At 47.5% G+C, this 26555-nt stretch overlaps 1 protein-coding gene across 1 annotated transcript; it reads left to right on the top strand.

Moving 5' to 3' along the window:
• Positions 1–2384: 2384 nt before the first annotated feature.
• On the top strand, positions 2385–15544 carry sacm1lb (SAC1 like phosphatidylinositide phosphatase b; the record flags this gene model as incomplete). The annotated part of the gene is made up of 20 exons (XM_079227844.1): positions 2385–2413; positions 3076–3173; positions 3981–4055; positions 4662–4789; positions 4956–5105; positions 5555–5614; positions 5774–5807; positions 7063–7164; positions 12068–12153; positions 12618–12704; positions 12802–12870; positions 13007–13086; positions 13160–13258; positions 13335–13473; positions 14183–14252; positions 14340–14412; positions 14558–14651; positions 14993–15085; positions 15171–15228; positions 15393–15544. The coding sequence occupies 20 exons, from the start codon at positions 2385–2387 to the stop codon at positions 15527–15529; spliced, it is 1761 nt and encodes a 586-aa protein (XP_079083970.1). The 3' UTR covers positions 15530–15544.
• Positions 15545–26555: the final 11011 nt, after the last annotated feature.

The following is a 26555-nucleotide window of genomic DNA, read 5'->3' as shown; positions in this document are numbered from 1 at the left end:
CTTGGGGCCCTTCAGCATGAACATAGGATCCAGTGCCCTCTTGGGGGCCCTTCAGCATGAACATAGGATCCAGTGCCCTCTAGGGGCCCTTCAGCATGAACATAGGATCCAGTGCCCTCTTGGGGGCCCTTCAGCATGAACATAGGATCCAGTGCCCTCTAGGGGCCCTTCAGCATGAACATAGGATCCAGTGCCCTCTTGGGGGCCCTTCAGCATGAACATAGGATCCAGTGCCCTCTTGGGGGCCCTTCAGCATGAACATAGGATCCAGTGCCCTCAAGGGGCCCTTCAGCATGAACATAGGATCCAGTGTCCTCAAGGGGCCCTTCAGCATGAACATAGGATCCAGTGCCCTCTTGGGGGCCCTTCAGCATGAACATAGGATCCAGTGCCCTCAGGGGGCCTTCAGCATGAATATAGGATCCAGTGCCCTCTTGGGGGCCCTTCAGCATGAACATAGGATCCAGTGCCCTCTTGGGGGCCCTTCAGCATGAACATAGGATCCAGTGCCCTCTAGAGGCCCTTCAGCATGAACATAGGATCCAGTGCCCTCTTGGGGGCCCTTCAGCATGAACATAGGATCCAGTGCCCTCTCGGGGGCCCTTCAGCATGAACATAGGATCCAATGCCCTCTAGGGGCCCTTCAGTAGAGAAAATGTGCATATCCACCCAAGATTTGTAAAATGGATTTATTTAGCAAATTATGCGATTCTGCCGTACATCCGCCTCAAAAAGGCTTTGGGGAAGCTACTGTTATTCATTACGCCCCAAATATATGAGACAGTCTGCCTTAAAGATGAGACTTGCTGACTCAGGAGACAAAATCACAATGCAAAACACATTCAACTAGAAGCTTTACGTATTTATCTTTTATGATTTGTTGTTGTTGTTGTAATTTTTAGATCATAGAAAGAAAATTTCTCCTTTCCTCCTTGTGTATATGAATGTTTTTTTGTCGCTGACTTTGAAAGCACTTTGTGAAAGCTTGACGAATAAAGAGAATCCATTCATCAGCAGACATAGACAGTTTTACAGATTACAGTTTTGAAATCAATAAAGTAAATTTAAAAAGTACAGTACTTAATAAGCACATTTTTTAGATTTTCATATTTTACTTGATTATTTCCATTTTGTATGTTCAAAAGTATTTAACGCACCATTTAAGTATAATATCAACTAAATTGTTAAATGGTACCTTTTCAAGATTCGAGCCTCAGGATGGAGCAACTTTAAGACTCTTATTTTTTTTATTTAGATTGTGCGTTATGGATGTTACAGAAGCCATTTTGTTGCCTAATGCGTACCTTTGACTCTCAAAGTGCATTTTTGCGGATACACTGTACTGTTACATTTTGAATGGTGAACTTTTAATTAAGGTATTGGGGTTGTCATGAGGATTTTTTTTTTTACAACGTGTTGTCAATGTTACACAACATATACTTATGATATCTTTAGGTTTACACATGTTCTCATGTGTAAACTTAGAGATAACAGTGAAAATATTACAAACAATCAGCCATACCAATTCAGCTAAGAAAGAAAGAAGAAAATAAGTTAATCAGAGGGCATTATAAATAATACTATTGATAATAACAAACGAGACCCGACCTGGATAAGAGGATGTAAATGGATGGTTGGATGGGTGACATATTTTGGAGAAATGTAGATGGCTCAAAATAATAATAATAATAATAATAATAATAATAATAATAAGAAGAAGAAGAAGAAGAAGAAGAGAAAAATAAAGTAAAAACAAAATAATAAATATTTTGGTGACAAACTTTGGAAAAAATGTAAGCGGCTCATAATAATAATAATAATAATAATAATAATCTGAGAAAATAAAGTACAAACAAAATCAATATTTTGGTGACAAACTTTGGAAAAAATGTAAGCGGATCAAAATAATAATAATAATCTGAGAAAATAAAGTACAAACAAAATAAATATTTTGGTGACAAACTTTGGAAAAAATGTAAGCGGATCAAAATAATAATAATAATCTGAGAAAATAAAGTACAAACAAAATCAATATTTTGGTGACAAACTTTGGAAAAAATGTAAGCGGATCAAAATAATAATAATAATCTGAGAAAATAAAGTACAAACAAAATCAATATTTTGGTGACAAACTTTGGAAAAAATGTATGCGGATCAAAATAATAATAATAATCTGAGAAAATAAAGTACAAACAAAATAAATATTTTGGTGACAAACTTTGGAAAAAATGTAAGCGGCTCAAAATAATAATAATGCTAAAACAAGGTACATGACGGGGCTCAGGCCTCCTGCACGGCCACAGCGCCATCTGGCGGCTCACCCCCAGCAGCCGGAAGTAGCCGGGGTGCCGGTGACACGTCACGGAGGTCAAACGGGAGGAAAGATGGCGAGCACCTACGAGAGTTTCAACTTGTAAGTGCTGCGGATCGATACCTTGTCTTTCTTTAGTGTCATAGCGAGTGAAGAGGAGTCGCCGACAGGACTTCACACTGATCCGGATCACTGACGTAGCAGACTAGCTGGTCCCCGCAGGCATCGTGAGGCCGCTCCTAAGCTAACTAAGCTAACTGCACCTGATCCTGCACTAATGAGCTCCTTTAAACGGGTCGGATGGGACAGCAGCCCGCCGTTACCGTCCCTTTATGTAACAGGAGCCCCGTGATACCGGGCGAAGCGAGACGTAAGCCGTCTGTTACCGGCTGCTTCCAGTCGGTCACAGTCGTCGGCTCACAGAGCTAACAGGTGTAGCCTGTCGGCTCACAGAGCTAACAGGTGTAGCCTGTCGGCTCACAGAGCTAACAGGTGTAGCCTGTCGGCTCACAGAGCTAACAGGTGTAGCCTGTCGGCTCACAGAGCTAACAGGTGTAGCCTGTCGGCTCACAGAGCTAACAGGTGTAGCCTGTCGGCCCACAGAGCTAACAGGTGTGACATACTGAGACCCGGTTCTGGGGTGGGGTGCTAGTGTTCTTGTTTTAAACCTCTCTCTCTCTCTCTCTCTCTCTCTCTCTCTCTCTCTGTCTCTCTCTCTCTCTCTCTCTCTCTGTCTCTCTGTCTCTCTCTCTCTGTCCCACCAGGCGCACCACACCAGAGAAGTTCTACATAGAGGCTCTAGATGACGGGTCTGAGGACGTCCTGGCTGTCGACAGGGTGTCCACCGAGACGACCCTCACAGGTGAGCACGGGTTAGGCGGATGGGCACGGGTTGGACTTCAGCACTTTTGGAATAGAATGAGAACACTGAAAAACAAAAAGTCCATTAAATAGGTGCATAATACCCATTTATCACCCCATAATAAATGGATATTATTGTCTCACTCAAATTGAACATGCGCAATCATTATTTATGAGTCATTCCCAGACACTGGGTGGGTCGTAGGAAATTTGGGTCGCCACACAAATTAGCAGAATTTTTCCCAGTCTTTGTATCTGCAGTTCACCTTCGAGCCACAAGAGGGAACCTGAATTATGATTATTGCATATGAAAGCCCATATGAAAAGCCAGTGTACATTAAATGAAAAGTATGAGATGAACTTGTTTACGCCGTCTTAATGCATTAATTGGGTTTCACTTCTAAAGTGTTTATCTTTTGCACGCTTGCATGAAACGAAGTTGGGATTTATCAAATGTGTCTCTAAACAGCTGGTTCGCCTTTTTAAGATAATATAAGGTGCTGCGTAAATAACATTAAAAGGAAGGCCAAGAACGTCGGAAAGTTGGTTGTGAATTGGGCAACGGTTTTTCTTTTTCTCAAGTGGGTCCCCAGAGAATGTAGTTTGGGGGAAGCACTGCTGTAGTAGGACAACAAGTGCCCCTATGTTGCACATCTATGATTACATTGCTACTTTAACTCATAGTATGTGGAGCTCACATCTAAAAGACACTTTATTCTCATCATTTTAACTTGTGACATTATTAAACATCTCATCGGTGTCGTACTGTTGCGTAACCCTCGGTGTGGTCGCCTGCTTTGGTCCTCAGTGAGGAGGGACATCCCTGCGTCTGCTGAGACCCGGCCAATATGCGGACTCATGGGTACGATCCGCCTGGTGGCAGGTAAGTTCATTTTGTATAGTGATAATATAAATCCTTTTATTTTGTAGATATTCATATTACTCTTGCCGATGAAAGTTCAGGTTACTGAGGTCAGAATAACAATTAATGAAGCTGGGGTTAGGGTGGGTCGGTGGGAACTGTTTCTCAAGGTAGTTACACGCCTCACACTACAACATCCACGCATGTTATCAGTATGTTTTCATTAGAGAAGCCACTGGACGCCCCAGACTGGTGAGAACATGGTTCTCACCAGTCTGGTGTCCTCTTTGACAGGTTAAAGCCAATTCGATGTTAGGACGGTGCGATGACGAAACCGGTGTATGAAAAGAACTCCCTGCTCTTACTTTGCGTGTGATGAGAGAAAATAAATTTACCAAAATGGGAGAAGTTGTTCGGCTGAATTCTTCCTGAGGCTCCGTCAGGCATCCAATTTATAGACACTAACAATACCCCAAATTTGCCTCGGGGGGCTTAACAATCTGTATAAATACGACATCCCTGTCCCAGGAAAAACTCCCCAAAACAGAAAAAAACCCTTTCAGAGGGGCGACCGCGGGGAGATTCCAGCAGCAGCGGGTTCATCTCTCACCACTTCTTCTGTGTTAGGCATGTACCTGGTTGTCATCACAAAGAAGAAGAAGGTGGGGGACTTGCTGGGCCATGCGGTATGGAAGGCTGTGGACTTCGACATCATCTCCTACAAGAAGACGATACTGCACTTAACGGACAACCAGGTGGGGATCTCATGGCTCCTGCTGGAACACAGATATCTAACAGAGTCCGAGCATTTACAGGGTTTTAAATGTCCTTCAAGGTGGTGGACGTGATTGACTGGCATGAATGGCTCCTACCTCTACCGGCCTCTCTCGCACCTGAAGCTGGTCTGTCTCTCTGTTTCAGATGCAGGACAACAAGGCTTTCCTGTCCATGATCAACAACGTGCTTCACACGGACGGCTTCTACTTTGCAACGGACTACGACCTGACCCACAGCCTGCAGCGCCTGGCCAACACCAGCCCCGAGTTTCAGGAGATGAGCCTCCTGGAGAGGGTGAGCCGTACCTCGAGCCGCCGCTAACATCCGGCTTTTGTCTCCGGCTATTTATCGGCTCCTGCTCCGATTGGAGAACAATTATTCATAATTTATTAACATACAAAATGAATCCGCTCTCCTTCCAGCCACCAGACAACAGTCATTATTTGTGTTTCGCGGTGCGTTCAAACTCGACAGAAACAAAGTACAACTCATGAAATCCATCCTTGTTGGTCTTTTCCACCGCTCCAGCAATCACCAACTCTGGTTTGCTCAAAATAAAGATGTGAAAAGAAACAGCTGTTGCATGCGGTCCCCAATGCTACCAGTAATTTTACTTCGTCGATCATTTTAACAAATTGGCATTGACCGTAATTCCAAATGTACAATTGTTTACGTCTTTTCCCCTCCAGTAAGCCTTGTCTGTAGGCCACACCCTTGACATGTGCTAACTGTCCCTGTTCCAGGCAGATCAGCGTTTTGTCTGGAACGGCCACCTGTTGAGGGAATTCATCGCACAGCCAGAGGTGAGACAAAACCAACGCTCTCTTTCACAGCAGTTACTGTCGACTTCTCACTACCTTTGCATTGGGAACCCAAGATAGTTTTATTTCTGAAGAATTTAGCACAGTGATGAAAACCCAGAGTAAAACATGTCGTCATCTAACACTGTTCTTCTCTTCCAGTTACACAAGTTTGTGTTTCCTGTTGTCCATGGCTGTATCCTTTCCTGCCGTTTGTTTGTGGTTGGTGCCGTTTCAGTGAGATCTTTGTGAGGCATTACTTTATTGTTCGTTTTAGATTCACGACTTCTAAAAGTGTTTTATGGTATTAAGATCGTAGAATAAAGTTTATACAGTTCAGTGTCAAGAGAAGATCAGGATAACTATTTATAGATTTGCGTGTGGAAATACAAGGTCTAAAAAGGTACTGCGGCCATAACAAATAATAATATTATTAATGGTTGTGTTGCCTGCAGTAGATGGAGACAGAAGTAGCAGCACAGAAGCGAAGCAATGTACTCTGTGGATGGAGGCAGCAGCAACACGTATTTTAGTCATCCGTTCTGACGCAGCTGAAGTTACCTCTGCTCTCTTCAAAGCCGCCAGAATCCTTTGACAGTTTAGTTTTTTTACCCCGCAGTACACAGGAGTTTCTGGTCTACTGCTGCCTCGATCGGTTAGTTTATGGTTCTCCGTCAGGTCGACGGCGTAGCTACGCCGTATGTACGGCGTCGACGCAGACCCCTACGCCGTAGCCTGACGTGCACCTCCAAAAAATCCTAACTACGCGTCGCGTTGACGCGGACCGTAAGCCCTGTGATTGGTCCGCTCAGAACGTAATTTCCGGCAGTTGCTTTTTCCCAGCCTCGACCGGTTTAGTGGTCGTACAGACCACCTCCGCAAACGTCTTCTCTGCGCAACATTTGCAATATAAGCATTTGCTCTTCAATATTAATGAGCTCCAACTTTAATGCAGCCGCTCCAACTTGGTCGCCATTGTTTACTGTGACCGGAATTCGGCTATAACCCCTGAAACCACACAGCCACACAGGCACACCCCCCTGGCGGCATGGCGGTAATTGCAGAGCAACGCGTTCCCTCGACGCAGAACTTCGAATGCTCAACGACGGCGTCACGACCTGACGGAGAACCATAAACTAGGCTTCAGTGTGCTTTTGGTGTTTTAACTAACCTCTCTTTAAAACATCAGGGTCAAGCAATAAAACAAACCAACTCAGTGAGGCATCCGTAAGCCAGCAACTCCCTCCTCCTGTGAGGTAAAATTACTGTTTTTGTCAATGGAGGCTGGTGGCTTTGAAGAGCGCTCAGATGCGTTGGAAATGTCTAGAACTTAAAAGCAAGTACTGTTTTAAATGCCCCCCCTCGACCACGGCAGTGCATTGCTTTGGTCCCGTGCCGTTATTGACTCCTCACTGTTCCACGTCAGTTTTCTTAACACATCTCTTGACTAGTCATCACCATGAAGTCAGGCTGCATCAGCGGGAAGGTCTTTGATTGGATTATTATCTCCAGGCGGAGCTGCTTCAGAGCCGGAGTCCGCTACTATGTCAGAGGTAACCCCCACGCCAACACCTCCACTGACTCCACACCTCCACTGACCCCACACCTCCACTGACCCCACACCTCCACTGACCCCACACCTCCACTGACCCCACACCTCCACTGACCCCACTCCTCCACTGACCCCACTCCTCCACTGACTCCACACATGCACTGACTCCACTGACTCCACTGACTCCACACCTCCACTGACTCCACTGACTCCACTGACCCCACTCCTCCACTGACCCCACACCTCTACTGACTCCACTGACTCCACACCTGCACTGACTCCACTGACTCCACACCTGCACTGACTCCACTGACTCCACACCTGCACTGACTCCACACCTGCACTGACTCCACTGACTCCACACCTGCACTGACTCCACTGACTCCACACCTGCACTGACTCCCTGACTCCACACCTGCACTGACTCCACTGACTCCACACCTGCACTGACTCCACTGACTCCACACCTGCACTGACTCCACACCTGCACTGACTCCACTGACTCCACACCTGCACTGACTCCACTGACTCCACACCTGCACTGACTCCACTGACTCCACACCTCCACTGACTCCACACCTCCACTGACTCCACACCTCCACTGACTCTACTCCTCCACTGACTCCACTCCTCCACTGACTCCACTCCTCCACTGACTCCACTAACTCCACTCCTCCACTGACTCCACACACTCCACACACTCCACTGACTCCACACCTCCACTGACTCCACACCTCTACTGACTCCACTGACTCCACACCTCTACTGACTCCACTGACTCCACACCTGCACTGACTCCACTGACTCCACTCCTCCACTGACTCCACACCTGCACTGACTCCACTGACCCCACTCCTCCACTGACCCCACTGACCCCACTCCTCCACTGACCCCACTCCTCCACTGACTCCACTGACCCCACACCTGCACTGACTCCTCTGACCCCACACCTCCACTGACCCTCCACTGACCCCACACCTCCACTGACTCCACTGACCCCACACCTCCACTGACTCCACACCTCCACTGACTCCACACCTCCACTGACTCCACACCTCCACTGACTCCACACCTCCACTGACTCCACACCTCCACTGACTCCACACCTCCACTGACTCCACTGACCCCACTGACTCCACTGACTCCACACCTGCACTGACTCCACTGACTCCACTGACCCCACTGACTCCACACCTCCACTGACTCCACACCTCCACTGACTCCACACCTCCACACCTCCACACCTCCACTGACTCCACTGACTCCACTGACTCCACTGACCCCACTCCTCCACTGACCCCACTGACTCCACTGACCCCACTCCTCCACTGACTCCACTGACTCCACTGACCCCACTCCTCCACTGACTCCACTGACCCCACACCTCCACTGACTCCACTGACCCCACTCCTCCACTGACCCCACTCCTCCACTGACTCCACTGACTCCACACCTGCACTGACTCCACACCTGCACTGACTCCACACCTGCACTGACTCCACACCTGCACTGACTCCACACCTGCACTGACTCCACACCTGCACTGACTCCACACCTGCACTGACTCCACTGACTCCACACCTCCACTGACTCCACACCTCCACTGACTCCACACCTCCACTGACTCCACACCTGCACTGACTCCACACCTGCACTGACTCCACTGACTCCACACCTGCACTGACTCCACTGACCCCACTCCCCCACTGACTCCACACCTGCACTGACTCCACACCTGCACTGACTCCACACCTGCACTGACTCCACACCTGCACTGACTCCACACCTGCACTGACTCCACACCTGCACTGACTCCACACCTGCACTGACTCCACTCCTCCACTGACTCCACACCTCCACTGACCCCACTGACCCCACTCCTCCACTGACTCCACTGACCCCACACCTGCACTGACTCCACTGACCCCACACCTCCACTGACCCCACACCTCCACTGACCCCACACCTCCACTGACCCCACACCTCCACTGACCCCACACCTCCACTGACCCCACACCTCCACTGACTCCACACCTGCACTGACTCCACACCTGCACTGACTCCACACCTGCACTGACTCCACACCTGCACTGACTCCACTGACTCCACACCTGCACTGACTCCACACCTGCACTGACTCCACTGATTCCACACCTCCACTGACTCCACACACTCCACTGACTCCACACCTCCACTGACTCCACACCTCTACTGACTCCACTGACTCCACACCTCCACTGACTCCACACCTCCACTGACTCCACTGACTCCACTGACTCCACACCTGCACTGACTCCACACCTGCACTGACTCCACTGACTCCACTGACTCCACTGACTCCACTGACCCCACTGACTCCACACCTCCACTGACTCCACACCTCCACTGACTCCACTGACTCCACTGACTCCACTGACTCCACTGACCCCACTCCTCCACTGACCCCACTGACTCCACTGACCCCACTCCTCCACTGACCCCACTCCTCCACTGACTCCACTGACCCCACACCTCCACTGACTCCACTGACCCCACTCCTCCACTGACCCCACTCCTCCACTGACTCCACTGACTCCACACCTGCACTGACTCCACACCTGCACTGACTCCACACCTGCACTGACTCCACACCTGCACTGACTCCACACCTGCACTGACTCCACACCTGCACTGACTCCACTGACTCCACACCTCCACTGACTCCACACCTCCACTGACTCCACACCTGCACTGACTCCACACCTGCACTGACTCCACTGACTCCACACCTGCACTGACTCCACTGACCCCACTCCCCCACTGACTCCACACCTGCACTGACTCCACACCTGCACTGACTCCACACCTGCACTGACTCCACACCTGCACTGACTCCACACCTCCACTGACTCCACTCCTCCACTGACTCCACACCTCCACTGACCCCACTGACCCCACTCCTCCACTGACTCCACTGACCCCACACCTGCACTGACTCCACTGACCCCACACCTCCACTGACCCCACACCTCCACTGACCCCACACCTCCACTGACCCCACACCTCCACTGACTCCACACCTGCACTGACCCCACACCTGCACTGACTCCACACCTGCACTGACTCCACACCTGCACTGACTCCACACCTGCACTGACTCCACTGACTCCACACCTGCACTGACTCCACTCCTCCACTGACCCCACTGACTCCAAACCTGCACTGACCCCACTGACTCCACACCTGCACTGACCCCACTGACTCCACACCTGCACTGACTCCACACCTGCACTGACTCCACACCTGCACTGACTCCACTGACTCCACTGACTCCACTGACCCCACTGACCCCACTGACCCCACTGACCCCACTGACTCCACTCCTCCACTGACCCCACTGACTCCACTGACCCCACTGACTCCACTGACCCCACACCTCCACTGACCCCACACCTCCACTGACTCCACTGACTCCACACCTCCACTGACTCCACTCCTCCACTGACTCCACTGACCCCACACCTCCACTCCTCCACTGACTCCACACCTCCACTGACTCCACACCTCCACTGACTCCACTGACCCCACACCTATACTGACTCCACACCTGCACTGACTCCACACCTGCACTGACTCCACACCTGCACTGACTCCACACCTCCACTGACTCCACACCTCCACTGACTCCACACCTCCACTGGAGATATTTTCTGTCTTCTACATTTCCTACACTCTCTCAAATGTTTCACGTATTGAAAACACATTCGTGGTGGAAGTGGACTCTTTAAGTATGGAAAACCATTATAAGAGAACACAAATTAGAGGGAGATATTTTAACACTTAAATGGTGTGTGTATGATTTGAAAATCTTAAAGAGAAACACTCACTACAAAAACAAGACTTCTATCGATACTTGCAGATGTCAATAAGAAGAGGAAAAATACGACAGTACATATCTAATAGAACTGTTTAGAAAAGCATATAACTTCGATATAGGCAGTACAATCATCTCGTGTATATATAAATGTTGGTTGAATTTTAAAACACATTCAATCTCTTGTATTAAAACAAAATGGGAGAAGGAGGGAGGAATAACCATATCCAAGGAAGAATGGACAGTAATATGTAAAGTTCAATGGAAGTGTACCAGATCGCAGACATGGAGAGACTTTAAAAATGTGATGCAGTATTGTATTACACCCTCTCAGAAACGGCACTATGATAGTAACCCTCCCGTTGGCTGGAGAGGATGTGGGAATCAAGACCATTATCATATTTTCTGGGATTGCCCTGCTACCACAGACTTTTGGAGAGGGATACACACCGCCCTACAGAACATGCTTGAAGGTGAGATAGCTCTGGAAAGTAAGACCATGTATCTGGGATATTTACCTGACACATTGTCAAAAAGAGACAAGTATTTAATAAATGTACTACTTGTGGCCGGCAAAAAGACTCACAAGAGAGGCCCTCTGAATACATGGATGAACATTACAATAGACATTTACAACATGGAGGAGATAACGGCATCTGTCGACCACAAACTGGATCAATTTTGGGATATTGGGGAAAAATGGGTTACATACGCAACCACCCCATAGACCTGATTTTATTTTCATAAATCAATAAATGTACAATAGAGAACAGATCGCTCCTTAGTTATACATTGTTTTTCTTTCTGTTCTTTGTTTCTTTTTGTTTGTCCTGTTTTTCACCCCTTGTTCTATACGTGTGTAACTAATATGAGCATCATCAAAAAAGTCAATTGTGTGGAAAACATCTGTAAATGTCTGATTGATGCCTACTACCAATGCAAAGAAGAAGACACCTTCTCAGTTCTTTTGGCAGGAACCCCTTCGCCATGCAGGCAAACCCAGCGTGAAGTCTCAACCGCTCAAACGGCTGTTCTGTGTGTTTGTCCTCAGGCATCGACTCCGAAGGCCATCCTGCTAACTATGTGGAAACGGAGCAGATCGTGCAGTACAACAGCGCCAAGGCTTCGTTTGTTCAGGTGAGCCGAAGCGTCGATGCTCCAGGAGACGCGTAGTGGAGTCTGCCATGAGGAACCCAGTGGGTGAACAGACGATAAACAACTGCTCACTTTCATTCTACGTCCACTAACGTGCTGGTTTCTGTCCCTGAACGGCTCAACATTATGGAAAGTACCCGACAGAGAAGCAAAGCCTTTTTATTCTTCCCTTCGGTTATTGTGTCATGTGACTTGTTGCCGGGAGACAACGGGTGGAAACCGAGTGAGTGTCGGGAGAGGACGTTTGTTGATCTTAGTTTGACCTCAAAGATTTTCAATGTTACGGCCGAACATGTGGCGTATTTCGAATCCTTTAAAACAATTTGAGCAAGTCAGCTTTTGTCCTTCTAAAACCAGTTTTCCCATGAAGTATACCTCCCCACAGATGTCTGCACAGATCAGTCCACATTCCCGTTGTGAATGCATCATATCCCGTTTCCTCCTAGACCAGAGGCTCCATCCCCTTCTACTGGTCCCAGCGGCCCAACCTCAAGTACAAGCCAAAACCACAGATCAGCAAAACGGTTAACCACGTAAGCTGCCCTTTTTTTAAATTATGTACACGAGACCAAACATCTTTCTTTTCCTCTCCGTTCCTCACAAAGTTTTTCCCATGTGGATCTCTTGTAGTTGGACGGATTACAGAGACACTTTGACTCGCAGATTATTCTCTACGGAAGACAAGTCATCTTGAACTTGGTAAAATGAACTCAATGTGCCAGCCGGGTTTTGATTTCACACTGCTTCATCCATCATACCACCCTTATTAGAAATAATTCTTATTTTTAGATTTCCTATTTTAGATAAGAGGTCCTTGTTCTCCTTCTTTTCCCAGATCAACCAAAAGGGCTCTGAACAGCCTCTGGAGCTGGCCTTCGACAAGATGGTGACCAGCCTGGGTAACGGCATGATCAAGTAAGACCTCCACCTTCACGCACGGGCCGCCTTCTTTAGGGCTGCCTGACATCACGGCTCCTTTCTTCTGCAGGTACATAGCCTTTGACTTCCACAAGGAGTGCAGCCGCATGAGGTGGCACCGCCTGCAGATCTTAGTGGACATGGTCGCCGAGATGCAGGACGAGTTTGGGTGAGTGCGCTTTATCGATCTTTTGGTAGATGTCAACGCCCGTCTCTGCAGCAGAAGTAACGCTGTGTCTGTCCAGATATTTCCTGGTGGACGCAGACGGTAAGGTGATGTTGACCCAGGAGGGGACATTTCGGAGCAACTGCATGGACTGTCTGGACCGCACCAACGTCATCCAGAGCCTGCTGGCCCAACGCTCGCTGCAGTCGCAGCTCCAGGTGTGACTCCAATCACAGGGAGGGACATGATGATGATGATGATGATGAGAGAACCGTGGCTGTGCTTTGTGTGGGCCAGCACGATGTAATCCGGCATCATGTCATTCCATCAGTGTTCAAGGGTTTTGAAGTGGGGTCGTATGAGGTCATCCAGCGCCAGGGTGTCACTACAGTAGATTCAAACTGCAGTACTCAGCAAAACTCTGAGCCATGGGACTCCATTGACAAAAATGCAGATTACTTTACCTCGCAGAACACGGGAGTGTGCTTTATTGTGTGACTTAGAATCTGAAGTGACCCTTTCAGATGGCAAAGTCACACGATAACAAACGGCTTACCGGATAGCAGAGGTGGAGCAGCAACTGAAAGTATTGCTTGGTGGCTTTGGCTACAGCTGTCAATCAAACTTCACACTTCAGATTAAAAGCCTCCCAGAGAAGTGAGGGATTGGACTCCATGGGGTTTCATTCAAAGTAGGAAGGAAAGGGAAGGATGTGTGAGCTAGTCAGAGGAGAAGAAGGCGAGAATGACATCATTCTGTTGTTGTAGTGATTATTGAATTCATCAAGAGGAAAGGTGCACAAACGAGCAAATTAAAATGAGAGCCGGTCAGAAAACAGGGAGGCTCATCATGCAGTGAACTATCAGCTTTGACAGATGTGACACATGGGTGGTTTTGGACACTCAAATGAAATGTGTGTGCCTACAGAGAATGGGAGTCCTCCACGTGGGCCAGCAGATTGAGGAACAGGCTGACTTTGGCAAGATGTTCAAGAACGGTGGGCTTACACTTGCACCAGCAAGTTGCTTTAGAACCGATCTCCTGGCCACGTGGATCTGATCTGTTCCCTCTGTTTTCCGTGCAGCCTGGGCGGACAACGCCGACGCCTGTGCCAAGCAGTACGCCGGTACTGGTGCCTTGAAGACCGACTTCACCAGGTCAGTGCTCACACAGCAAGCGGATAACACCCAGCTGAACACATACTAATGCCAAAAGGAGCAGTGTAGGATGTCTGTCCACACTCAAGTCTGTGGGGACATAAGTGATCCTCTTCATGTTGTTGACCCACACGATGACCTCCAGGACAGGGAGGAGGACCCAGTGGGGGCTGCTGATGGACGGCTGGAACTCCATGATCCGATATTACAAGAACAACTTCTCCGATGGTTTCAGACAGGTGGGTCCAAACCTTTGTGTTTTATTAATCCAGTATGTGAAGTATTAGGGGCAAGGTCGAGTTGTTCATAATGGCAGCCATATCTAGAGTTCAAACAAAGACGTGTATACAGAGCCGTTTATTAGAGTTACGTGATGGTGAAAGTACTGCAGTAGCCAGTTCTCCTCAGTTACAGTCGACTCTTCAAGTACAGACATCAGTAATGAATTTGAAAATAAGCCAAACTAAACCCGCGGCCCGAGGTGGACGGACAGAAGCCTGAAGGATCACAGAACGGCTGAGTAGTTGAAGCCATTCAGAGACGGCAAACAGTAGGAAACCGTTGGTCTGTTGTAACGCAGGACTCCATCGATCTGTTCCTGGGGAACTACGCTGTGGACGAGGCGGACTGGGCCAACCCGCTGCGTGACCCCAAAGACTGGAAGTTCCTGACGGTAAGAAGGGCTCTGGAAGAGGGACGGGTTCCGTGGTCCTCTTTGCCGCCATGTTTTTTTCAATGCGACTCTCTTCCTTTTCCAGTTGCCTATCGTCATGGTGGTGGCGTTCTCCATGTGCATCATCTGCCTGCTGATGGCCGGTAAGACGACCTGTCATTAAACGAGCACTTTCCTTCATCGGGGTTCACTTATCTTCAATGAAATTCTCATCATGCTTCAAATATTTAAGCAGTAATTGCTTCCCCCAATATTTTGAGTTGGTTTTTAATGCGTTCCATGACCTGGTCTGACCTCCCCCCGTCAGGTGAGACGTGGACCGAGACGCTGGCCTATGTTCTGTTCTGGGGATCGGCCAGCGTGGTGACGGGTGGCCTCATCCTCTTTAACGGACTGGACTTCGTTGACGCCCCCAAGCTGGTCCAGAAGGAGAAGCTGGACTGAATGTGTGCGTGTGGAAAGCAGCTTGGCCCCGGCGACCTCACCGCCTCATCCTCTGGCTCTTCGTCACTTTACCCCCAGCATCAGCACCCGCAGGCCTGGAGCCTTTACTAGCGGACGGGGTGGGCTGGAGGGTGGCGGTGGGAAGCGGGGACCGGGCCTCGTGCGCTACAACGGCGGGGAAGACGGGGACTGGGAGTGCACGGGCCGGCTGCTGTCCACACTGCAGCGACTGTCACGTGGACAGGACTGTCTGTCCGCAGAACCTCTGGAGTTGGTTCTTATGGATGTGATTGTTTCGATGATTTCAGAGGAATGCGGTGGGACCTATATGTAGATGTCCGTCCCACTGAATTCCCCCAATGGGTATATTGGGATCAGTTCATTTGCCTTTTGTCTTTTTTTAGTTTTTTATTGCCAATTAATGTTCATCCGTGCTCGGTTGCTCTGTCCCAGGTGAGATGCTGCCTGCTTCGATGGTTGGAGACCAGCAACAGGTTGACGAGCCTCTCCTCAGCACTTTCACTTCATATAGTGGTGAAACCTGTCATGTTGGATGCATATTTAACACGTGATTGTGAGTCATTGGTTGTTATCAATACACAATGAAAACCATGAGGTTGATCAGCTAAAAGGCCGCTGCAGGACGTAGATGCTCCAGGGTTTGGAGTCTTGTTCCAACTCCTCCAACATGTTTGGTCAGAGACCCGACGTCTCAGGTCTGGACTCGGGGACCAAGTGTCGGTTTCCGCTCGTTATCTGCAGCATCTTCTCAAAATACAATTCCAGTGTAGTTTTTTAATTTATTTTTTACAAAACTACAACAAAACTACTTGTTTAGGCTCAGGCAGCAAAAGCACTAAAAATCACTACAGAAGTTACAAAACCACAGTATAGTAAGTCAACATTGTTTCAGATGGGATGGGTCTCCTGGGTGAAAGTCACAACTTTGTTCGTCTGCTGTGTCGAAGAATCTTTACAACCGCCCGGGATCGTCATGGAACTCGCCACTTGGACTTAACACTTATTTATTCACCATGAAAAGTTATTTGTGCCCCGATACGAGAGTTCCGTGCTCTCATTTGAACGGGTCATTTGGGAGCCAGAATAAACGGAAGCTATTGTGAAACCGTTGAAACTCTTAAAGGGCCGAAGTTGCAGGCTAGTGTCTTGGAGCGTGAGCGGCCGGCTGGATCAGTGTTTAGGGATCGAGCGACCGACGCGTTGAGTTCATAATCACTTTGTTGCTTCGCGCATTCGTTCGCTTTAAAGCGAGGGTTGGTGAAGTTGAGGATCTAGCAAGCGTTCGCTAGGAAACAGCCCAAAGTGCCAACTGTGGTCCAATGCGGGTCGCTAAATCTAGCTAACAGTTGGCTGACCGTCCTTTCAGACTTCCCCGAGAAGATCACAAAGACTGTACACAACCAACATGGCTGTGTTTCGTCCTCCAAACTGGTGACTCAACGAGTGGACGGGCATTGATCATGCTCTGCAGCCATAGAAACCAGACCTTTTCTTTCTTTTGATGTCCTTGCTGTCAGGAGGCAATAATAATTTCCACAAATACAAGCAAAAGGTTTTTCACAAGAGGACCATCTTTGGTAATGGTCCACGACGTGTCGGCTTCAGGCACAATCGGATTCTGAAGAACTGCTTGGTTGGTTTTTGGGACGAAGATGCATGGATACACTTCAGATTTAGCCTATTTATGTTATCTGACATTCCTGAATATATGTTAAGCATTAAAATATGTAATGTTCTGTTGGGTCGTTTGGCTCTGGGTAGTGATCCTGTGTTGAACGTTCAGCTGGATGAGGAGCACACAACTGCATTATTAACTCTGTAAATGTAGATTCATGCTTCTTGATCAACGGGTCTCATGCAAGTGATTCATGAGAATCTGTGGCATTCGCCAAGTTACTCGTACTTAGAATTCTTTCTTCAGTACGAACAAAAATCAAATGAGCGGTCCAGACCTGTAGCGCGAGTCATGAGCGTTTTTGATTAAAAAAAATTGTTATGCCTTAATCTGAATGAATTTGCAGTTAAATATGATACTGAAACGAGATGAAATAAAAATATTTAAGACAAACTTACAGCAAGACTAATACTCTGTTCTCCGTATCTTCATCACGGCTGCCAGTTAACACGTTTTGTTTGGATTTCATGATTTCATTGGCATATTTTAGAACAGAAATTATACCATTCACGTTAACTGTGATATTAATTGGGATGCTAATGTGGTCTCTTGGTATTGTTTTAAGCATTTCTTCCCCCATGTGTTTCAGTCCAACCAAACAGGACCGCTTTGCCCTCCTGTTGGATCTTTGACTCCAGAGCAACAGCCTTGTTGTTCCACTCGGTGGCAGCTGAACACGTCTGTAAACACGTGCACATCAGCAGGTGGCCTCTACAGTAAGACACACAGCTGCAGTAGATCTCATTGGTGACCTGTTCACTTCACGATGTCAGGAAATCAACACAGCGCCGAAACAAATACTGCTTTCATGGAGGTTTTAGAGAGGATTAGCTGAGTGGAATGTAGGCTTTGCAGTTTAATTTCTCAATGGACTCTGAAAGTAAAGCGTAGAACAAATAATTGGAGATAAAAAATGAATCATGGAATTGTTTTGTCTAATTGTTTTGTCTAAATCTAATTTAAATTTGACTCATCAAAGTAGCCACCTTTTGCAGATTAACAGCCGAACACACTCGTGGCATTCTTCCTACAATGGAAATCAAATATTGTTCAGAAAGTTCTTCCCAACACTGTTCAGAAGTTCCCACACGTGTGTTGACTTGCAGGTTGCTGTGCTTTCACCCTTCTGTCCAGTTCATCCCAAAGCAGCTCCATGGGCTTGAAGTCCGGAGACTGTGCTGCCATTCCATGATTTGAAGCCTACCGCCTTGTTCTTTTCTTCTCAGGTAGTCCTGACATAGCCTGCAGGGATGTGTTGGGTCATTATCTTGCTGTAGGATGAACCTCTGACCAACAATAGGCGTATAGCAGAGGGTATTGCATGGTGCTGCACAATGCTGTGGTAGCCGTTTTGGTTCAGGGTGCCAGTCACTCTGCAAGTCGCCGACTCTGGATCCAGCAAAAGAGCCGTCCTTTCTACTAGATGGCGTAATTTTGATTCATCGATCTATAAGACCTTCTTCCAGTCTTCAGTCATCCACTGGCGGTGCCTCATGGCCCAGGCACGCCTCTCTTTCTTCTTTTGCCGTCTTAATGGCTTTCTTACTTCCACTCGACCTTTCAAACCTGCAGCTCGAAGTCTCTCTTCAGTTGAAACTGAGGCTTGCTTACTTCGGCCAGTGTTAAGCTGTGCTGGAAGCTGTTGTCCTGTGAGCCGCTTAATTTTGACCAAAAGGACTTTCACCCAGCCTTGTCTCAGCAAGGAATTTATCTTGTGATCAATCTGTAATGTAATCAAATGAAGTGAATAATTAGGCTGCTGCTAATCCTGCAATAAATATATAATCTGCATTTAAAGCAAAGTAGTCCTGAAAGTTTATCATATGAAAGCAGTGTAGTGTACTCATGGTTTTAAAAAGTTATGTACTACTGTGATCTAACGGTGAGACGGACAGGAGGGACGTACCATCGATAATGAGAGCAGTACTTTGTACTTATGATTTGCTCCATTTATTGTTTTATTGTATGGCTGAGCCTCTATAGTTGGTGCTTTATTGGTTGTATTGTTTCATGAGTCTTTTGTAATTTCATTTTCTTATGTACTTGTGATCGTATATATCGTAAGTGTATTTGGAGGCCAAACCCCGGAAGTTAGCATTGCACTGGATCCCTCGACAAAAATATCTTGCATTATTGAAAAAAACAAAGAAAAGAAGCTCTGTGTCGACGCTTATGATACTCACAAGTCTGGTTCAGCAAGGTAGTGTAGCATGGACGCTTAGCTAGTCAGAGCTATGAAACGCTACCGTCAGACAAGGAGGCTGCTGTTTGACACTCACTAGATTCACATTTAAGAAAAGATGAGACAAACATTTATTGATGCCGCCTCCCCAGAACACCACCGCAAAGGACTATGAACTGGCGACTCCTGACCGGCAGGAGTCGGTTGCACGTGCATAGAAGGACCTGAATCTCCTCAAAGAACCGTGTCCTCGGTTACTTCCTGAGGAAGGCGTCGGCGTTGTGAGACCAGTTATTGTTGAATTACCAGTATGAGTCCGCCACCTCTTGCTCTCTGGCTTTGCTGAAATTGAGCTTCAGCTGGCTGCACAATGTGACGAGGCTCTCCATCAGTCCTCTGTCCTCAGGAACCGGCGTTAAAGCAGAAGTTGGAGGTGTCGATGGTGAAGAGGACCGTGTACAGTTCCCTGAGGAGCTCCAATGTTGATGCCATTTCAGATTGGTCAGTACAACCACTGCATTCCCTTGAATCATAGCGTTGTGTGTTGCACTACTGGATGTTTTATAGTTCTATTATTTAACCTATTTTCATATTAGTCCCTTTTTTTATTTTATGTAACAGTAAAATGTACTCTGTGTACAATTTAACTGACCTACTTTTGCTTATCTTTGTAAACTTTGTAAAAGTAAGATTCCACCACCGACTTCCCAAAGGGTGATGGAGAGGTCACGGATTGGAGGAAGAGAAGCTCAGTTTCTTCAAGCTGAGCTTCAGGTGGTGTGCAGATGTGCACAGAGAGATGTCAAGCTGAGATTAATTTGTCACCCGGGTTTTTGCTGAAATCATTCAGTGCCCGCAAAAGCTACATGTAGTAGTAGTAGCTGTTAAGTCTTGAAGGACGTCCATGGTATTGCTTCCCTTGACCTGGCCACGTCTATTGAGTTCTCCGCCAGCCAGACCTACCTCACCCAGGCCCAGTGTCCAGATAGAGATCACCTGTTAACGGTATACATCACAGCAATCATTGAGTGATGACTTGCAGACTGGTTAGATGTGAGGGGTGAGTGATACTGTTTTTATTGCTTATTTGCTTATTTATAATACTCGTTTTTGATCTTTTTACTGTGTCTCTTGTTTGTACTTTGCCCTCTGCTGTGGTAAATCTGTAAATGCTTGACTAATCAAGGATTATCTTATCTTATGGTCCAAATGACAACCATCTGCATAAGGCCCACTGGAACATTTCTGGTTTTCTGCATTGGCTTAGCAGTGTCTTGCTGGTCTGCAGTCAGAGCAGGACTCTCCTCATCCACTACTGGAACCCGTTGGCCTGAAGTGAATCCCAGACCTGCTGCACCACCGGATTTTCAGGTTATTCTTTGATCATGTCAGTTCCAATGAGATACTGCGGTCTCTGTTGGAGGAAGCTGTGGATACTTCATTCAGCCGAGCTCTTTGGATGTTCTGGAATATACACAGCGCCGCCGCTCCCATAAGGCGCACTACGCGCTGTACGTAGGGGGAGGGCGCACCAAAAAATATGCAAAAAAAAATCATCATAGTTATAATAATTATAATGCCGATATTATTTTAGTATAGAAATATTAGGCACCTTTTAGGCATGTGTATATCACAAAACGGGCAGAACAAGAGATATATTTAATTGCTCAAAAAAAGTTACGATGGTGCACCCCCCAAAACAAATACACATTCAACTTCCCAAGCTCGCCGTGGATGCCCTTCTCTGTGGCGAACTTTGACAGTAAGCTTAAAAAAGATGGCCAACAGGAGTCAGGGTCAGAAAAAAGGAAAAGAAAGAAACTGCGAGATGATGCCCGTGCATCTCTTTCAGGTAAGCCCATGTTTAATCACGGGAAATACGGGAAATGTGCGCTGCTAATTTAATGTTTAGCCTTATTGACGTTATTGCTAATGTTAGCTGAAGACAGGCAAGACTGACATATATCCCGTGGGAGCCGTTGACACGGGGACGGGCGGGGCGCATGGGGGCGGGGCGCACGGGGGCGGGGCGCACGGGGGCGGGGCGCACGGGGGCGGGGCGCACGGGGGTGACGAGACAAATACACGCCGCCGCACAGCTCCAGTCCCGCCTGTCCCGTATTCCAATCACAGCCTTTTTTATTTGTATCCGTGAAAAGAGAAACATATAACAGTTCAGTGTAATCTGCTCTGGAGTCAAGCGCCTCTCAACTGCACATTTACAAGCAGGCCTAACTGACGCCAGCTAGATGTTACTTTACTTTACATTCTATTATCTTTTATATTAGATCAGATTCATCAAATAGTTGATAACTATAGGGGGAGAGCACCTTAGCTGCATGCCTTCAGTTTTAAATGTTCATCATTTTTTCAGTATAAGATTCTTTGTTTGAATATTTTGTCTCTTTCTATACTGATCCTTTTTCGTTGTATTTCTAAATTAAAGCAGGCTCTATTCTGAGATACGTACAACAAGGACAAGCACATGACCAAGACGATGATGCAGACGAGGAGCAGCCGTCTTGCAGCTCTGTAGACTCCACAACACCGAGCCCTGATGATGATCAACAACCCTCAACCAGCAGACTAGGGACAGATCCACAGAACCACCACCTCTGAAGGTCCTGTCATTGAGAGTCCATCAGCAGGTGACAATGTAGAGACCTGTGAGCCGCCTCCAACTGATCCTGCTCTTTGGCCGCCACACGTTTTAGACGTGGATCGTGTTGAAATAGTACGAAGAGGTCCATTTAAAATCCCTTCAGATTTTAATTTTCCAAGGGGACTAGATGGAAGGGCGTTTCATAGTAGCCTACAATTCAAAACCCTCTCAAATGGAGAGAAAATCATGAGAAGTTGTCTTGTTTACTCGCAATAAAGCAATGCTGTGTTCTGTTTTGCGTGTAAGCTTTTCAGGTTGAAGCCTATAAAGCTGACAGATGAGGGCTACAGTGACTGGTCCAACAGAAACAGTAGATTGAAGAGTCATGAATGTAGCTCAGACCATGTCCAGTGCATGTTTAAATGGAGAGAACTGGACATGCATTTACATAAAAATATGACAATAGACCACCAGGAACTGACGTTGCTGGAGGCAGAAAAAAGAAGGTGGCGAGATGTTCTCAAACGCTTAAAATAACCCTATCTCTTGCCTCAAGGAATTTGCCATTTAGAGGCTCTTCACAGTGCCTGTATGAGCAAGACAATGGCAACTTCTTAAAGGAAGTGGAGCTTTTAGGCAGTTTTGATGCTGTGATGAGAACCACCTGACCAAGATAACCGATGGAAGCTCCCGAACGCATTATCTTGGACAGCAGACACAAAATGAAGTGATCCAGATCATCTCCACCAAAGTATTACAAACAATCCAGACACAGATTCAGGAAGCGAAATATTTCTCAATAATTCTTGACTGTACACCTGATATAAGCCACAAGGAACAAATGTCCCTCATCGTGCGCATTGCTGATTTGGTGCCAAAGCCAAATATCAAGGAGTATTTCCTTGGGTATATGGAGGTGGTGGAAACAACTGGCCTGAACCCGTCTACTGTCCTTCTAGACAAGTTGAAGGAACGCAACATTCCGTTTGATCACTGCCGCGGACAGGCCTATGACAATGGTGCAAACATGAAGGGGAAGAAGCAAGGCGTTCAGGCCCGACTGCTACAATGTAATTCGAGGGCGTTGTTTGTTCCTTACGCAGCTCATTCGATGACTGGATGCCACTGGCTTTTTTGGCTATTTGCAAAAGCTATTTTGTTTCTTCTCAGGAGCTACACAGCGATGGAGCATCTTGACAAAACACGTCAACCTGACTGTGAAATCATGGAGTGATGTGAGGTGGGAGAGCAGGCTTAAGAGTGTCACAGCTGCCAGGAGCCAAATTAAAGAAATCAGAAATGCGCTCATCGAGGCTAGGGAAACAGTCAATAACCCAGTCGCAAAAACAGAGGCTCAAGCGCTGGCAGAAGAGGTGGCCTCTTTTAGGTATCTGATCTGTTGTCTGGTGTGAAATTCTTACGACCACTAACCAAGTAAACAAGCTTCTGCAGACTAGTTCAATGCAGCTTGACATTGCTGTCAGGCTCATTGACAATGCCAAAACATACATATAGTATCCCCTCCTACTAGGAACTTTAGAGACTGGCCCAGACCTCCTAGCCACCACCAACCCAGGTTCAGCCCTCAACCAGAGAGGACACACAGCCGCTCAGCCAGGGCCTTCACTGCTCAGCGCCCCTCTGTGCACAACCATCACCCCACCACTGTGAAGGACAGGCAGGGGAGGACCCCCACCACAGCCCCTGGCCCCAGACCGTCTCCACAGGATCAGCAGAGCAGCTACAGAGCAGCCCCAGACTTCATCAACAGAGCAGCCACAGAGCAGCCCCTGGCCCCAGGCCCCGTCAGCAGAGCAGCTACAGAGCAGCCCCAGGCCCCATCAGCAGAGCAGCTACAGAGCAGCCCCTGGCCCCATCAGCAGAGCAGCTACAGAGCAGCCCCAGACCCCATCAGCAGAGCAGCTACAGAGCAGCCCCTGGCCCCATCAGCAGAGCAGCTACAGAGCAGCCCCAGACCCCATCAGCAGAGCAGCTACAGAGCAGCCACAGAGCAGCCCCAGACCTCATCAGCAGAGCAGCTACAGAGCAGCCCCTGGCCCCAGACCCCAGACCCCATCAGCAGCAGAGTTATGCTGCAGCTGTTACCACGGCCCCTCACTCTGCTCCTTCAGAGCTGGGAGACATCAGAGAGATGCTGCACATGCTGTGTAATCGCCTCATGTTAAATACACATCAGCAATAGATGATCATTCTGATGAAATGTTGTTATTATTATTAATGTCCCACTGTAGCTGCACCCACTTGATTTGATTAGATCTTAAATAAATTAAATGTAATACTCTTTATTTATGGAAAGGTAGTCTTCATAATTGTCGCACCAAATAGGTTCATGTTTTTCTTTGTTTTGTCTTATTTTGATCAATTTAAATGCGTTCTTTTCTAATAAGCTGCTGGAACATTCAGGGCCTCTACTCCTCAACCTTTGGGCTGAAGAGCACGAACCCTGAATTCCCCAAATGTATTGAACATATTGATATTCTCATATAAACAGAAACATGGTGTCAGAATGACACGCCCACTCACTGTCCCTCAGGGTATCATGAAGTCATGGTCCCCTCTATAAAGGCCAAAACAATACGAAAGGGCAGAACTTCTGGGGGGATCGTGGTCTGGTATAGAGGAGAGCTGGCCAATCACGTTTCACCGGTGAAACAAGGGAAGTCACACATTTGCCTAAAACTTGATAAAAATATTGGATTGGCTGACAGAGACATATCTGTGCTGCCTACATCCCTCCAGCAGAGTCTCCTTACTATGAGGAGGACATCTTTGATACTCTCCACACGGAGACCAGCTACTTCCAGGCCCAGGGAACTGTGCTGCTGTGTGGAGACCTGAATGCAAGGACTGGGTGTGAGCCTGACTGCCTATCCACAGGGCAACAGCCATGTGTTTGGTCAAGCCCCCTCCACATCACACCAACCGTCATCAACCGGAACAACCTGGACTGTAAAATAAATCAGAGTGGCAAGGAGGTAGTGCACCTGTGTCGGGCCTTAGGCCTGTACATAGTGAATGGTAGGTTCAGAGGGGACTCTTTATGGAGGTCCACATACTCCTCAGCTCTTGGCTGTAGTGTAGTCGACTATGCTCTCACTGACATGGACCCCTCCACTATCAATGCGTTCACTCTCAGACCACAACCAAATAAACATCTATTTTAAAACCTCCAATCAACTCAAACCCCCCGAAAAGGAGTCCAGTAAGCTGTACAAACTCAACCCGACATGCAGATGGACTCAGGACAGTGGGGACAAATTCCTTATGACGCTAAATTCCCCTGAGCTAAGTAGTCAAATTTTGAAATTCACAGGAAAACAGTACGCCACGACCAAGGCTGGTGTCAACATGGCCACCGCTGACGTCAATGCACTCGTTTGGCGTTGTACCCTGCATTCTGCATTCTGGTGGTTTGTGGGGCCCAAAGTCGTTGATAGGGGCGGCCCACTGGAGATGGACAACATTGGTTACATTCTGTGAAGCAAAGACATAGCTGATGGTCCACCCCCAGGACATTTTGGTTGAAGTAGATGTTATTTCATGCATTCTAGTGGATTTTTGGGTGGTATGCTAAAGATGTTGACGGTGCATAACAATAAGTTAAGTAACAGAACCTAAATAACTCTGCCGGCCCAGGTGCAGTCACATGGTAATAAAAACAATATCAGTATACTTCTTTAAAGGTTTACGCGTTGGTGCCTTGCTGTGGAATCACACTCAAAAGCGGCTTAGTCTGCGATCGAGTGACGCAAGATCCCCTTAGTACCGGGCCGCACAGAAAGAATGGAAAAGAAATGAATAATTATCGGAAAATATGTTTTATTTTGAAGAATGAGCGGATCCATCCGTCTGTGCGTCTGAGCCTCTTAGTCTTGACACAAGTCAAGAGGCTACGTGATAACGTTACCCCAAAATGAAACTGAAATGTACGTTTCAACTCTGCCGCAGTGCCGGTGTTCGTATTAAATTAATGGCAGAATATCCTGAAAACCTGCAAGCAACATCCAAACCATGAATGTGAATCCAGATCAGATCAGTAGTGGTGCATGCTGGGTGTGGAAACCATGAGTGTGTGTAGGGACGCGAGGACTACTATAAATGTCAGTCAGTGATCACCAACATTATGTTTTAGAGTAAATTTAACCTTTTATCTGAGCCATAGAATATAGTGGTGGCCGGCGATCTCAGAGGCCGCTTGATGACGGAGGTGGGCCGGCCCAACGCCGTCGGCCTCCCGGGGATTTCCCCGGTGTCCCCCATGGCCAGCTCGCCCCTACCTTGGGGCAAATAGGAGGTCTATGCAGCGAATAGGTTTATCGTCGGGGAGTTAGAGAAGGAACGAACGCGCCTCGGCCCAAAATCAGAATTATTTTTTTGCCGTGAGAAATTGGTTGTGTGGCGTAAGTGCGTGTGAAAACATGCAAAAGCGTGTATCACACGGCGAAACCGTGAGTTGGTATCTCTGACAATACAGTTCATGCTAATTCTACCCTCTGATTCCTGTTTCTTTATTGTGTCTTTCTCT

The sequence above is a fragment of the Taurulus bubalis genome, assembly GCF_910589615.1.
Source record: "Taurulus bubalis genome assembly, chromosome: 12".
Taxonomy (NCBI): Eukaryota; Metazoa; Chordata; class Actinopteri; order Perciformes; family Cottidae; genus Taurulus; species Taurulus bubalis.
The sequence above is the reverse complement of the archived record's forward strand: the minus strand, read 5'-3'. Positions and strand labels throughout refer to the sequence as shown.